Raw genomic sequence first — 15130 nt, forward strand, 5'->3', positions numbered from 1 at the left:
AACATCAATCAAGCTCTAACAACCACATTTACATTACTTAATACCTCACAACAAAGATTTCTAGCAACATATGCAAATAAATATATTTGAGTTATTATATTTCTGATACAAACAATATTTATTAATTATTTTGTTCCTCTGTGATCTATGTATGCAAGCCATCTCTAAATGTGACTAAAGAAAGGCAGCTAGTTAACACCATCCTCAAACAATTCTTGGATTACTTTTGTCATACCAAGTAACAGTATTTGACCATCACTCTTGTAGCACAGCTCTGTCTCCAAATTGTGGTGTTAAATTTTCTGGTGGGTCAGTAACAAGGGACTTAAAATCCATAGACTGGCACATTTACCACTGAGTTTTAACTTGATTTTTACTGTAAGTGTCTTGGTACATTTTAAAATGTAAAGAATTCAACTTTTATTTTTAAAAAAGAAATAATTTAATACCATAATCTTCAAGCCTGAAGTTTCAAATGAAAATGTTCAAGTGCAATCATTTGACTTTAAAACTTCTGAAGAACATAAACCTGAAACATGTTAAGTAACTATAGGGATATTACGGAGCTCAGAATTTATTTTTGTTTTTTGAAGTATATGAGAAAAGCTTTACAAAAATGTACATAAATCTGCAATGTGTCTCAAGTGTGGAGCTGATAAACAGCTCCAGTGTTTCAAGGAGGTATTCCTGAAATGACAGCAATCTGCATAATAATGCAAACAAGTTTATTACACATTAAGACTGAATAAATTAAATTTCAGTACACAATATAAAAGTTAGAAATGCATCTTAGAACTCAGAGAATAATTAAAAATGTTTTTACCAAAGTATATTTCCAATGTTTAAAAAAAAAACATTCTAAGACTAATTCATTAAACTAATAAATTATGAAAAACAGCCTCATCATTTTATAGCTATTGACATTCAAGTGGTTGTTGTGTTCCTTGGCTGCTTTAACAGCATGAAACAGAAAATGCACAGAGGAGAATATAAAATAATGGGTTTTTTGTTAATAGTTACACTATTAAATAACATTTAAAAATTCAGACCATCTCAAACCTTTTGGTTATTATTAAGCCTCCAAGTTAACCATAAAATGTGTCCTCAAATATTTTATACATTTCTCTTCTTAACACTAAGTAGAAACTAATTAACAGAATGCATCATTATACACTTTCATCTCTCATACACATAAAAATATAAAGTGAAAACGATAAAATATTTAAAGAATAACAATATGAGGAAATATACAAAAAATAACTCAATATACAACTTATGAAAAAAAAAGTTATAGTTTATACCAACTAACTAGAATCATCTGAACTGGTTACAAAAATGTCTAACCTGAAGAAAGTGGTTAGTGTGTGCATAGTTAATATAAAAATACAGTATACAATATTGAAAAATTAAATAGCTCATCTTTCAGTTATTTTTGTCATTACAAAAGCTTCAGTATCAACTTGCTGTCTGGAATAACTAAGGTTGAAAAACCTAAACCTCAACTGTTTTCCAATTTCAGCAAGAATCAAGACAAGCATTCAGTTTCATAAATTACTTCTACAGGATATTAAAAAAAAAATGTTCTGCAATGTGATAAACTAAAACAATTAAACTTAAGATAAACACATTAATACATAATAATTTCACAGCAGATCCATGATTCCATATTAATTTCACTCTAAAAGACATTATTATTTGCTAACTATCAATGGTTTTTGAAAATTAAAGCTTTTATAATCCACAGAGTGCAGTACACAAACTTACAAATGACTCTAAACATTGATCTCAATATCAACCCACATTAAACCCCACTATTACCTCTCAGAACTTAGAAAACAGTGAAGGAATATAACATCACATAAAATTCACTTAGCAAGACTTCACAAAAAATAATTAGCTAAATGTTTTTATCTTTGCCAAATCATCATATAGTAGTTTTACTATAGCAAATAGTTCCAGGGCAAACAAAACCAAAAGCTATAATGACATTCAAAAGCAAATTACAAACATCAATGAATTTACTTAAAATCATGTCATCACCTGAATTTCCTTGTAAGTAAAGACCCAATTAAAAAAATTGTTTACTTTCTATAAAAACTCAGAATATTATACTTCATTATTATATTCAGGATCATCATCTTCATCACTATCCTTCTCATCTTCATCTTCCTCTTCTTCAAACTACAAAAAGAATTAGAGAAACAGAAAGTAATAAATTAAGTATTTCAGAGGAAGGTGATTTTTTTCTTTTTAATAGGAGCTCTGTATTCTATACTCTATAATACCATCCCTTAAACTACAAATATATGGTTGAAAATTTAGGTTTCTAAATCAAAATACTTGTAATGACATAAATCCAAATCTAAGAAGCTTAAAATCAGTGACAAAAAATGTAACTAAGTTTAGTTACCTTACACACTGTACATCATAACTTCATGATGTGCGATTAAAAATGTAGAGTACACAGAAAGTAATTAATTCCATTTAGCTTTGACAATAATATCAGTAATATATTCCACAAGAGCACTAATATTTCAGTAAATGTTATTCCCAAGAAAGTGATTTCTCAATTATGATTGTGTAAAAAGTAGCGACTTCTCACCAGTAGTGCACAATTAAAATCATGTATATGTCTGTGGCAACATTTTTCAATTATGCAACATGCCATCCACTCTGAGTGAGAGGAAAGCAAAATGAACGTAAAGAAAGTGTGTTGGCGGCAGTATAATTTCATTCCAAAAATATTTATTAGAACTTCTTGTTTCTTGCTATACACCATCTGCTTACAAAATGTTACTAAGTAACTGAAACATACATTTAAGAAAGTTTCTTAAAACCCTCTATTATGAAAACAGTTTCTCAGCTATTCTAATTTGAAAAATAATAGAACATTTACATGTAACTTACCTCTTCATCCTCTAATGCTTCTCCAGTAAAATACAGAACAGCTTTAGGGATAATTCTTTCTTTTATAAAATGTCCAATTTCAAAATCTGCTGCCAACAAAACTTGAGTATCTTCATCCTATTAAGGAAATAGTCACCAATACCCTGAATTAATTCTTCTTAACATAAAAAATACAGATGAAGTTATCAGATACGTCACCTTAAGTTTTACATTACTATCAAATTTATCTTTAAACATTAAATTTTTTGGCTTGCAAAAAATACTTTGTTTTAATGCAAAATAATAGAAAATAAGCCTCAGAATTCTTCAATACATACCAAAACTTTACAATTAGCAGTAACAAATTTTGCACATATAACATGTAGAATAGTTGGTTGGTTGATTTAGTGTTTTATGGCTCAAAGCAGCTAGGCTATCTGTGCCAAACATCCGTTAAAAATTTAAAAGTAAATTTAGTAAAATTCATAAAAGGAAATTAAAGTAAAACAAAACAAAGTTAAAAAAAACAACAACACATATATAGCATAAAACCAATGTTTACCTCTAGTCTAGAATGTCAAGAGAAAAACTACAGTAATTCAAGTTGTAAAGGACTTTCTGTAACGTAACTGTAATAATCATAACTCACGAGGAAGACCAACAGGTAAGTACAAAAACCACTGTCAGTCACCTCAAGTTGGCCTTTCCAGTCCAGGTTCCGAGTTATTTGATGTTACGACCATTTTCAAAAAGAAAAGTAACAAAAAGGTTTTAAAAAACGTGTAGCAAAATTATAATAACTCACCAGGATGACTAACAGGTAGTTCAAACAGCAGCATTAGTCACCTGAAGTTAGCCTTTCCAGTCCTGGTTTCAAGTTATTTAATGTTACAGCCAGTTTCAAATTTCAAATCAAACTAGATGAACTGTGATTTTTAAAAGGGAACCACATTAAAAAGGTGTAATGTATAAATTTAAATAACCTAAATGTCATTAAAAAGATTAATGGCCTTTAAAAACCTAAAAACATTACAAAGGTGGACAGTATCACCACCACCAATAACACTGTCTAATGTTATGGACAAACTTTGGGACAGAACATGTTTAAAATGGTGCCGTCATGGAGAGTCGTAACGATGAAAATAAAGTAAAATGTGGCTTATTGTGATCTGAGTGTTACACAAACTACACACTGGTGCATCAGTTCCAGATAAAAGAAAACGATGTGTTAAAAAACTGTGACCAATGCATACTCTAGTTAGAACAACTTCCTCTTTCCAATCCTTACGGAAATAAGACGGCCAAAGTCCAACATAGTGTTTTATTTGGAAAAGCTTGTTTTCACATTGTTCACTCCAAGTCATCTGCCAGCTGGCATGGAGTCGAGCCTTTAATACAGGACCATAGTCCATGTATGGGACAAGCACAGCAGTGATAGTGCCAGAGCAGATAGACTTAGCTGCGGTGTTGACAAGCTTGTTCTAGCAAATACCAAACGTGGCCCAGTATCCAGAAAAACTGGATAGAAGTAGATGTTAAAGAGAAATGGGCCAGTCAGTTTTGAATATCGGCAAGAACAGGGCATAAACCAACGTGAAGTGATTCCAGAGCCAGTAAAGAACTAAGTGAATCAGTATAAATAGTGCAGTTTGAGTACTGCTTAGCTTCTATGTGATTCAGGGCAAGAGAAAGGGCATACAGTTCAGCAGTGAACACAGAAGCTGTAGAGGGGGGATTCTGCACGCAACCACCAAACCAAAACAAACAATGGCAGAGCCCACACAGTCACTTGAATACAAACCATCTGTATAAATAGGTATGTAAGGATGGTTCGAAAGATGTTCAGCAAATAACAGACAGTATTTCCAATCGGGAGTGTCTGCTTTCTCAGATGACTTAAAGATAGGTCACATTTGGAGACTGTAAGTAGCCTTGGTGAGATGGGCTGACCAGTGGATACAGCAGTGTTATCCAAGAACAGTCCCAATTCATCTAACTGCACCAGGATAGAAAGGCCGAAAGGAACAATGGTAGATAGTGTTCTGAAAAAGCATGGCCCACTGAAGATGAAAAACACAACCCCAGGTGGGATGCTGTGGTAAAAATTGAAGTTGAAAATTATACAATAAAGACAGTTGCGAATGATGGAGGTGCAAAGAAGGTTCACGAGACTTTATATATAAGCTCTGAACTGAGGAAGTGTGGATAGCCCCAGTGCAGAGCCAAAATCCTTGATGATGAATAGGGTCTAGCATCTTTAAGGCCGATGGTCTGGCAGAACCATAGACTAATGATCCATAGTCGAGTTTCGATCAAATAAGAGCACGATATATTTTCAGAATAGAATGTTGATCCGCTCCCCAGGCGGTGGTAGACAGGACATGGAGGATGTTCAGTGCTCTTGTACATTTGACCCTTAGCTGCTTGATGTGTGGTATAAAGGTCAGGTTACACTCAAAGATAAGCCCCAAGAATTTTGTCTCAGGAACCACAATAGCACACCTTCACCGATACGGAGTTCAGGATCAGGGTGAATACCCCATTGGCAGCAAAAGTGCATGCAAATGGTTTTAGACAGAGAGAAGTTAAAGCCATTTGCTGTGGTCCACTTCAGTAAACGACTGAGGGCAGGCTGTAGCTGCTGCTCAATATACCTCATGTTTGAAAACTGACATGAGATGTGAAAGTCGTCGACATAGAGCCCGTCTATAACACTGATGGCATTAATTTTTATACTGAAAAGTGTGACACTCAGAACAGAGCCCTGAGAGACTCCAAGTTCTTGTAGAAAAGAACAGGAAAGTGTCAAACCCACTCGAACTTGGAATCTCTTGTCCAATAAAAACTTTTTAATAAAAATGGGCAAATGGCCATGTAACCCATATATATGGAGGTCTCACAAAATTCTATACCTCCATGTTGTGTCATAAGCCTTCTCAATGTCAAAGAATATTGATATAAGATTTTGTCATTTGAGAAAGGGCTCTCTGATTGACGTTTCAAGTCGAATCAGGTGGTCCATGGTGGAGTGCTGTCATTGGAACCCACACTGCGTGGGCGAGAGGAGGTTGTTTGATTTGAGGAACCAAATAAGAAGAGCATTAACCATTGTCTCTAAGGTTGTACAGAGATAGCTCGTCAAAGCAATTGGATGGTAGTTTGAAGGAACCTTGGGATCCTTCCCAGGCTTTGAAAAAGGTAGGACAATAGTATGGCACCAGGCATCAGGAAAAATATTCTCCTGTCAGATCCAGTTGAAAACAATCAGAAGAATAGTAAGAGAAGCAGAAGATAGATGGTGCAGCATTACAGTGTATGTCATCAGGTCCAATTGATGTACTGCCAGACTGATGAAGGGCTAGTTTGAGTTCCACCAGTGTAAAGGGACAATTACAGTCATAGAGACAATCAGCTAGAAAGGAAAAAGGTGATTGTTCTGCCCGAGTCTTGATGGCTAAGACGGTGGAAGAAGTAGAAGTACTAGATACCTGGCGAAAGCTTTCACCGAGAGTATCGGCAACGCTCTGGGTATCAGCTACTTCCTGGCCATCAGAGAGGAAGATTGAGAGGAGGACAGAACTATATTGCCCGCTAACCTTTCGAATCTTGTCCCATATGACTTTGGAACTGGTGGTAGAAGATATGCCGGTTGTGAACTTAATTCAAGATTCCTTTTGGCTTTGATGTCTTACCCATCGAACATGTGCATGGGCCCACTGGAAAGCGATGCAGTTCAGTAGTGTGGGATATCTACGGAAAGTATCCCAGGCTCGTTTCTGTGGCAGGCAGAATTCCACCATGAACAAGGATATAGTGGAAAACATGTCGAGGTTGCAGGAATACATTGAGCAGCTGCTTGTATAATACAGTTAGTTACTGCTGCCACAGAGTTGTCTGTTGATGGCTTACAGACGATGGCAGGATCGAGTTCTACACGAGCAGTGAAAGAGGACTAGTTTGCCTGATCCAGCTTCCACCGGGGCACGCAGGTCGGGTGGCATCGACCACGGCCAGTCTCTGTCAAGATTATAGGAAAATGATCACTGTCTAGTGGATTATTGTCAACCCTTCATGAAAAATAAGAAAATAATGAATGGGAGCAAATTGAGAGATCAATAGCTGTAAATGACTGACTAGGTGCATGGAAATAAGTAGAAGAACCAGTATTGAAAAGAGAAAGGTTGTGATCAGAGAGCATATGCTCTAATGAGCGACCCCTCCTATCAATATCAGCACTTCCCCAGAGGGAATGATGTCCATTAAAGTCCCCCAGGATGAAAAAGGGAAATGGAAACTGTTCAATGAAAGCATCAAGGTCTGATTGATCATCCAGGCAACAGGTAGAGAGAACAAACAGTGATGGTATGACCCAAGGAAACACGAATGGCTATAGCCTCCAAGGGTGTGTCGAGTGGCAAAGACAGGGTGGGCACATGCTGATCAACCAACACTGCCACCCCTCCATGCACTTGTCCATCACACATCCTATCATTTGTGTATAAAGAAAACTGCTAAAAGGTCACTGTATCGGCAGGTTTCAGAAATGTTTTCTGTGAGGAAAGACATGCAGGATGGTAGGAAGTAATCAGTGTTTTGATGTCATCCAGATTAGAACGTAAACCTCAACAGTTCCATTGTATGAGGGTAGCCATTTTTATTTATGTGTAGGTGAATTGGGTGGCAAACCCTTTTGTTTACGACCACGTCTTTTTCCCTATTGTCCTTATTCGAGGGAGGTCTATCGACCTCCATGGATCCTGCCCTGGGTTGATTGGGCAGGTCTTTGCTGTTGGAAGGGGATTCCAGTGACTGAAGACATGAATGAATGACTGTTTTGCTTCTTTGGATCGGAGAAGATGTATCTGAAGAAATGCCTGTACCTGGAACCAAAGGATGTAAATCTTGGGGTTTGTTGGAATGTATGTAAGGGACAGAGATGGGTGTTGAAGTTGATTCATCAACTTTTTTAATCATGGAGGTCAAAAGACTTTTCACTTCTTTGGAGAACGATTCTTTTGGAGGCACAGAGAGATTTGTCTGCACTCCCACTGTAGTTGCGGAACGAAGTGCAGCAGCATACGTCCGAGATGAAGTGATGGACAGCAATTTTCAAGCATCAGGATAAGTAATGTTATGAATTGTTTTCAAATGCTGCACCTCTTTTTCTTCCAACCATTTAGGGCAAGAATGAAAGTAGGACAGGTGAGAACCATTGCAAATGATGCAATGAGGGTCTATTTCACACTCATAGACATCACGGTCCTTGCCACTGCAACGAGCACATGTCAAGGAACCATGACATGACGTCTTTGAGTGACTGAACCGCTAACACTGGAAACATTGGAGATGGTTTGGAATGTATGGCTGTATCCTGCAATTAAGATAACCTGCCTTGATGGTGGCAGGCGGATGTGGTGATGTAAATGTGAGAATGAGGACATTGGTTGGCACCATAATTCCATCTTTGCGAGTGGATACACACCTCAGTGCAGAAACTCCTTAGATGGAGAAACCAGAGAGAATCTCTGACTCTGGGATGTTCTTCAAATAACTCTCAACAATAACTCCTCTTGATGAATTCAAAGTGACATGAGGTGTAACTTGAATAGGTATATCCCCAATTGCCTTTGAATGCAAGAGGAGTTCACTGTGTTGAGATGTGGATGTTTGCACCATTATGTCACCAGATTGAAGCTTCTTTACTGACTTTGGAGAGTTAGAAAGTCCCTTCTGAATAAAAAGGAAGACATTTGCCCTAAAGGTTTGTCTGAAAATGAATGTAATATAAGAAAATGATGTACAGCAGGTGGTACAGATGGTGAGGATTGCTGCTCAAAATCTTCAAGATGTAGTCATTTACCTATGGACTGTTTTTTCACTATTTTATTAAGATTTTTAACTGGAGTATCCATAATAAAGAAATGGAAATTTTGGTGCTCACTGACCCCACCCATTATGGAGCCCTATGAGGGGTTGCACTGCAATGTCAAACAAGGACACTGCAGCAATGCCAGGGTTTTGTAAGAAGTATACCCAAACACCAGCATCAGATACAATGTCCACAACACCTGTTGAGAACATCCAACACTGGTACTTGGTTGACCCTAGCCCAAGTGGACTAGCTGATTGACCAAAAGGGGCCACCTCTACAGGAATTCAAGGCCAAAGTGGTGTATTCAGGTTGGACCCCTCAACCACCAGGATCCTCTCCTCCCCTTCATGCGTTGCCACACACAGCAAACATGTGGGTGGATGTTTAGATCCCAGAGGAGGTAAACTAATAGAACAGAACCTTCCCTGGGAGGTCCCTTCATCATGTACAGGAATCCACACCAAGTGGTTGTAGAATAGAAATCTCTATTCACTTAAGCACAGTAAACAATAATAATAACCTAAATTGATTAAATTCTAAATCTTTACACACTATACAGGTAGCATAATCTGATATAAATTGAATATATATCCCACTGAATAATAACTCACAGTACTCTTGGACTGAAGACACTATACACTTATTATAGGGCAATAACCAAGAAAAATCCATCCATCAAATTTTGGTATCTTTTAACACAAATAGAAGCTCAATGACTCTTAAGTTTTATACTGCACATCAGAATAAAGACATGCATTACTTTATATATATATATATATATATATATATATATAGAATATGGTCAAACCCCATTAATTTCAACTTCGTTACAAGAAATAACTGCATGAAATGAACAATATTATGAAGTCTTTTTGAAAGCATTGCCACCATTGTAAATAAACATTTAAATGATGTTGCTTACAAAACCCCTTTAACAGTGAATATTTTCTTTTCTTTCACAAGCTGGGAAACCAGACAAGGACTGATTACACAGGTTATTTGCTTTCACTAGCATGAGATGGTGCAAAAAGCAAGCATTTAAACTGTTAATTAGACAAGCCACACAGAAACTCCCCATCAGGAAGCTGGTGTTTCATTCCAGCCATACAGCAGGTTTAAAATAATTAATGTTGCAAAATGACTCCTGCAAATTCATGGGTAAAAAGTGTGAAATACTGATGTTATGAGTTTAGATAAACTGAAGCAGTTTTGTCAATGAAAAAGCACTTAATGAATCATCTTCAAGATGTCAGTAATTCACGTTTCTATTAGGCAGTGTATTCAGTCATTGGACTTCAAAGTCCAAACGATCAAAGCCATCAAATTTGGCATTTGTCACCATGTCTGTGGGAAATTTGATATGAAGCACAGTACACTGTCTTTGGGTTTTAAAGAAAAAGTCCATTGTTCTGAAAATGTATGAACACAACATTTCCAGTTCTTAGCAGTGAACAATGTTGAGCACATTTTTGATAAAGGGTTTACAAATGCACTTGCAATGAATATTCTGATCAAAGAGTACATTTTACAAGCAAAAGCCAAATAACTGGAACAAAAACTGAATCATTCCCACTTCAAGGCTAGCAATGGTTGACTAGAGTCTCATCACAGAATTACCTCTAAAATCAATGTGTGGCATGGTTATTGCTGTCAGCAATGATAGGGTTAACAACTAGGTGCCAACCTTGTTATCAGTGCTATTCGAAGGTTACACCTCAAGACAGATTTTTAACACTGATGAAACTGGATTATTCTTTTGTTTGATGCCTAATAAGTGTTTTTAGGAGGAAAAAGAAGCAAAGAAAGAATCACAATCATACTAAATGCAAAAATGAATGGATTAGAAAAACTGACATTACCCATCACAGAAAAATCAAAGAAGTTGTGGTGTTTCAAGAATGAACTTTCTAACTGCAAGTCATCAGGCAAACAGAAAAGCATGATGATTTATTCATAGATTGGATACACAAAGAAAGTAAAAAGTTAAAATGTCAGGTAAAAAGAGTCCTTATGTTTGCCAACAATTTCCCAGCTCATCCAGCCATCTAAAATCTGAAGCCAATAAAACTTATGTTTCTCCTTCCAAATATAACATCAAAACTGCAGCCAACGTACCAGGTCATGATCAGAACTTTTGAGAGCAACTAGCAAAAACGGATTGTACAAAAATTGCTTGTATTTTCCAATTCTGGAGAAACTTTACCAACAATCAAGCTCAAAGATGCAATCAAAATGGTACATCCATTGTTGCAAACAATTAAGAGTTGACCATTGTTAACTGCTTCCATAAAACATCATTTTCCCGTGCACAAGATATTGCTAGTCTCAGTATGGAAATAGAGGTCATTGCCAGTGCTAACAACAATTCTTGTGAAACTTCTGATGAGATCCTTGATGAAGTTAGCTGTCTTTGGGAAATGCTTCAAGTTGCCCGAGATGTCACTTTCAGACTTTGTGGTTGCAGACAACGAAACTGAAGTTTATAAGCTGCCATTTAATGATAACACTGTTGCTTTTGTATTGAAACAACAAACTAGCAAACCATGTGCTGATGATACTGAAAACAGTTCTCTGTTATTCTCCATAATTGCTGAAAATGTGCCTTCAACGTCATAAGTTATGGATTATCCAGTAAAGCAAAGCAGTTACACCCAGTGTCATGAAATTGTTCAAACAACCATTTTTATACTACTGTCACAAAGTAAAGACGTGTTTTCTACTCCGTGTTCAGGTCACTATAAAATCAAGATTAGTTTTTTTTTTTAAGCAAGAATTTGCCCTTTTAAGTATATTATTAAAAACACGATTTTGAAACACTGATGATGTAAATTATCTTCTTTAACTGGAAATAGAAAAGATCAATAGCTCTATTTTATGTTACATAAAAAAAATAACATAGCATAGTTGGCATCATAATTATGGAAGTTATATCATTTTTCACAAAAGCACCTCTAAAGGCTAATCAGTTTATAACAAACTTCTGTTATAATGAATTATTCTGCTGGGTCTTTTGGTTTTTGTTATAACTGTAATTAGAAATTGTGAATTTCAATATGAATGACACCTTATGTGCTGCATGAGCTAAACACCTAGGTCAGACACTCCTAAATTTCTGGTTCAATTACCCCTGACTTTCAGCTACTTGAAGAGAGAGAGCAATCAATCAGCAATACTTACTGTCACAACTCAATGTATTCAGTATGATGTATTGCACAACAGGTCAAATAATGAGAAATCTATACTGTTAGGGTGTCCTCTTTGTATACTAAGATAGAAAGTATGGAAATACACAATATTTTTTGTACTTCAGTATCCCAACAGCTGGGTAATTAAGATAATTTGTTAGTTAGTTACTCTCAGGTGAGATTAATTCTCCTAGTTTCAACTTGGTTTTGTTAAAAGACATTTTCTAGTTACACTTCATTTGATATTATAGAAATCTTCAGGTACAATAACTCAGGATGATCTTTTTTACTGCTAATCTATTATATGTCAAAATTAATCATAAGCAACAATGTGTGAAACCTGTATCAAACTGAAAAAATGACTAACACTGCTTTGACTTTATCCCTACAAATTTTCACTATTCAACTAAAACTAAAATTATTCTTTAAAAGTAACTGCCCTTAAAATGAATGAGAAACACTAAATTCAAAGAAATATATCCTACTCAAGATTTATCTGAAAATTTACTGACTCAGTCCGTACATATGGTGGATTTCATAATAGAACAAAAAAAATTACTTATTTTCACTTAACAGTTTTCATATTTCATTTGTATAATTTCTGCAACATCCTAAATGAATATCAAAATTTTTTTGTTAATAGTGTATTTTATTTGTACATTTCTCTATGCTACCAATACACTTGATTCCAGTCTTTCAGAGATGACATCTAAATATAGTAAATCCTCCTACAACCTATGTTCATCCAACATAGATTCACTTTTACATGCAAAATTAAAATCAAACAATTATCTGCTAAACAAAGGTAACTCAATTATGCACATTTCACCAAACATGCAAACATATGAGCACTAAGCCATAATAACTCAGTGCAAAATTTCGTGAGTATATATACCCTATACTGAAAGTTAGAAGTATTAAATCTATAATTTTAAATGAATACAAAAAGGAGAAATGGTTAGTCAAACTGATCAAGCCCATGTTGAAAGTTATCCCTTTTCAGATGGATAATGGGTCAAAGGCCATGTCACTGTTTGTTAACTCATTTTAAAATTTTTTTGAAATGCTATTTTATGAATTTACATCAATAAGTTTGGTATCAAAGTATATATTATAATTCAAATTATAGTTATTATACATTACTTAATTTCTTGATTTTAAAAGTAAATATTAAATAAAAATTAAACATTAATTTTTGTGTGTTATGTGGTATATGTTGAATGCAGCACTGGTTCAAATCGGATATCTGTGATATAAAAATACTAAGTTTCTAGTTTCCTATGAATTAGGAACTTAAATTACTGATATTGACAAGCTAGAATATAAAATAAGAACCTCCCATCTTTTTCCTCATGTACTGAATTAAACACTGTGGTCCTACTGACTTTCATTCTTGGAAACAGTCCCTTACATACACTTCTGTATATGACATGTGATTAACTAATAAAAAGCTCAAGATGACCCCCTAGTAACTTTCTCAGCCATATTAAAATGTTGTTCTCCTTCTTTTGAAATTATATTTCAAGAACATGCATTGAGTCTTTAGTCATATTTCATATTTTTCTAGAGTTAAATACAGTTTGGTTACAAAGTTTGATAAATTATAGTGGAATTCTATACTACTGATATAGTAATATGATTTTTCTGGTTACTCAATTGTATATTTAAAACCTAAAACCACTTCATATCTTTCATGTGTGAAATTTTAAAAGGTGTAGTGAGCTATAAAGAGCAACAACCAAGTGCAAAGATCATAACAAGAGATAACTGTTTTACTTATTTACTGTTCTATGTTTTAAGAAAAATAAATTTAAGAAGTTATTTCTAAATAGTAATATATGTATATATAAAATAATAAGTAAAATGTGATTGTATTTTACAAAATGTTAGTCCAATAAAATACAGCCAATACAAGTCACTTTGTAAAAACTAGCAAATACAGTAACATGAGTGCAAGTGTGCTGCATCACTGAATCTTGTGTATTTTTAGCTAGTATGGCTGAAAGATCAATGTAATAAAAATATAAATGTAGAATGTTATGAACTTTAAGCTATTTAGTCTGAACATTTATATTTTTGTGCTATTATTTGTAGTTGTTTTAGAACAAAGGAGGCATATGTTATATTCATTTCCTAATTTTCTATGGTGAGTCAAATTGATTGAGAAAATAAAAATATAATTAGTGGCTTCACAAAAATAAAAGAATGGGAAGATCTTCTGTGGTAGGTTTGCTATACATTTTATCTTATTCTACTTTATCAATATGTGAAGTTTGACCTCTCATTGGTTAAGTACTATTGACACTCCACATAGAAGTAATAAATTTTAGTTAAACAACATGAGGTGTGAATTGCACCAAGCCCATTACCACCAAAGTAACCATAACAGTAGTCACACTATAAATGTTGATTTCAGTTAAGAAGTCAGCACACAGGATCCCACACAAAAGTTGCAATGGTTTTTAAAACAGACCTAAAACTGAACATTTTCAAATAGTTCACTATTCTTCTTCATGAGAATAAAGCATTCTTATAACCTTTGATAATGTATGTGTATATTCACAAAATTTTATTGGCTATCAGTAAACATTACAGGGTTTCATACTCAAAATATCAGACTTTTAAAATTAAGTATTATTTTAATTAAAGATTTACTTGTGAATGTTGACTATCCAACATAAGTAATTTTGGTCTTAAGACTACTTTTCTTCATCTGAATATTGTCAAATTTCCTTTGTAAAATCTCTAACTTCCTGAAAGCTATCAAATATTTCTTTCTTAAGAAAAGGTTTTCATATTTTTTCAGTTATTTTTCATACCTAAACTACACAGGAGTGACTGATTTGACTGACCTGGCAACAAAAGTAAAAAAATTAGGTAATAAATATAAGTTAGCTTTCTTACACTTTAGAATGACTGAAAATTGTAACAAGAAACAACAAATGTTTATTTTAAATTGTTTAAATCTTATAACAGTATATATATATATATATATATATATACACACATTTATCAACTTTTTGTTTTATTAATCTTTAAATCATCTCTGGCTAATAATAATGCCATACAAGTTGTATATCATATGATACACATGCAGTTCACATTACTGCACTGAATAGCACACAAACACACAACACAATTAGATAATTCTAATTTTAGTAGTATACATTAGTGAATTTAAAAGTAA

The 15130-nt window shown here is 34.4% G+C and overlaps 1 protein-coding gene across 5 annotated transcripts in view; it reads right to left on the bottom strand.

Annotated features, from left to right (window-relative positions):
• Positions 1–708: 708 nt before the first annotated feature.
• Positions 709–15130, bottom strand: part of Nap1 (Nucleosome assembly protein 1) — a 46125-nt gene continuing 31703 nt past the window's right edge. For all 5 annotated transcript variants that reach the window (XM_076518083.1, XM_076518086.1, XM_076518085.1 and 2 more), the window contains 2 exons: positions 2908–3024; positions 709–2181 (listed from right to left, as the gene is read on the bottom strand). In XM_076518083.1, coding sequence (XP_076374198.1) covers positions 2107–2181; positions 2908–3024 — 192 coding nt within the window. In that variant the 3' untranslated portion in view covers positions 709–2106. The remainder of the gene's footprint in view (positions 2182–2907; positions 3025–15130) is intronic.

Source organism: Tachypleus tridentatus, chromosome 8 (assembly GCF_004210375.1).
Source record: "Tachypleus tridentatus isolate NWPU-2018 chromosome 8, ASM421037v1, whole genome shotgun sequence".
NCBI lineage: Eukaryota > Metazoa > Arthropoda > Merostomata > Xiphosura > Limulidae > Tachypleus > Tachypleus tridentatus.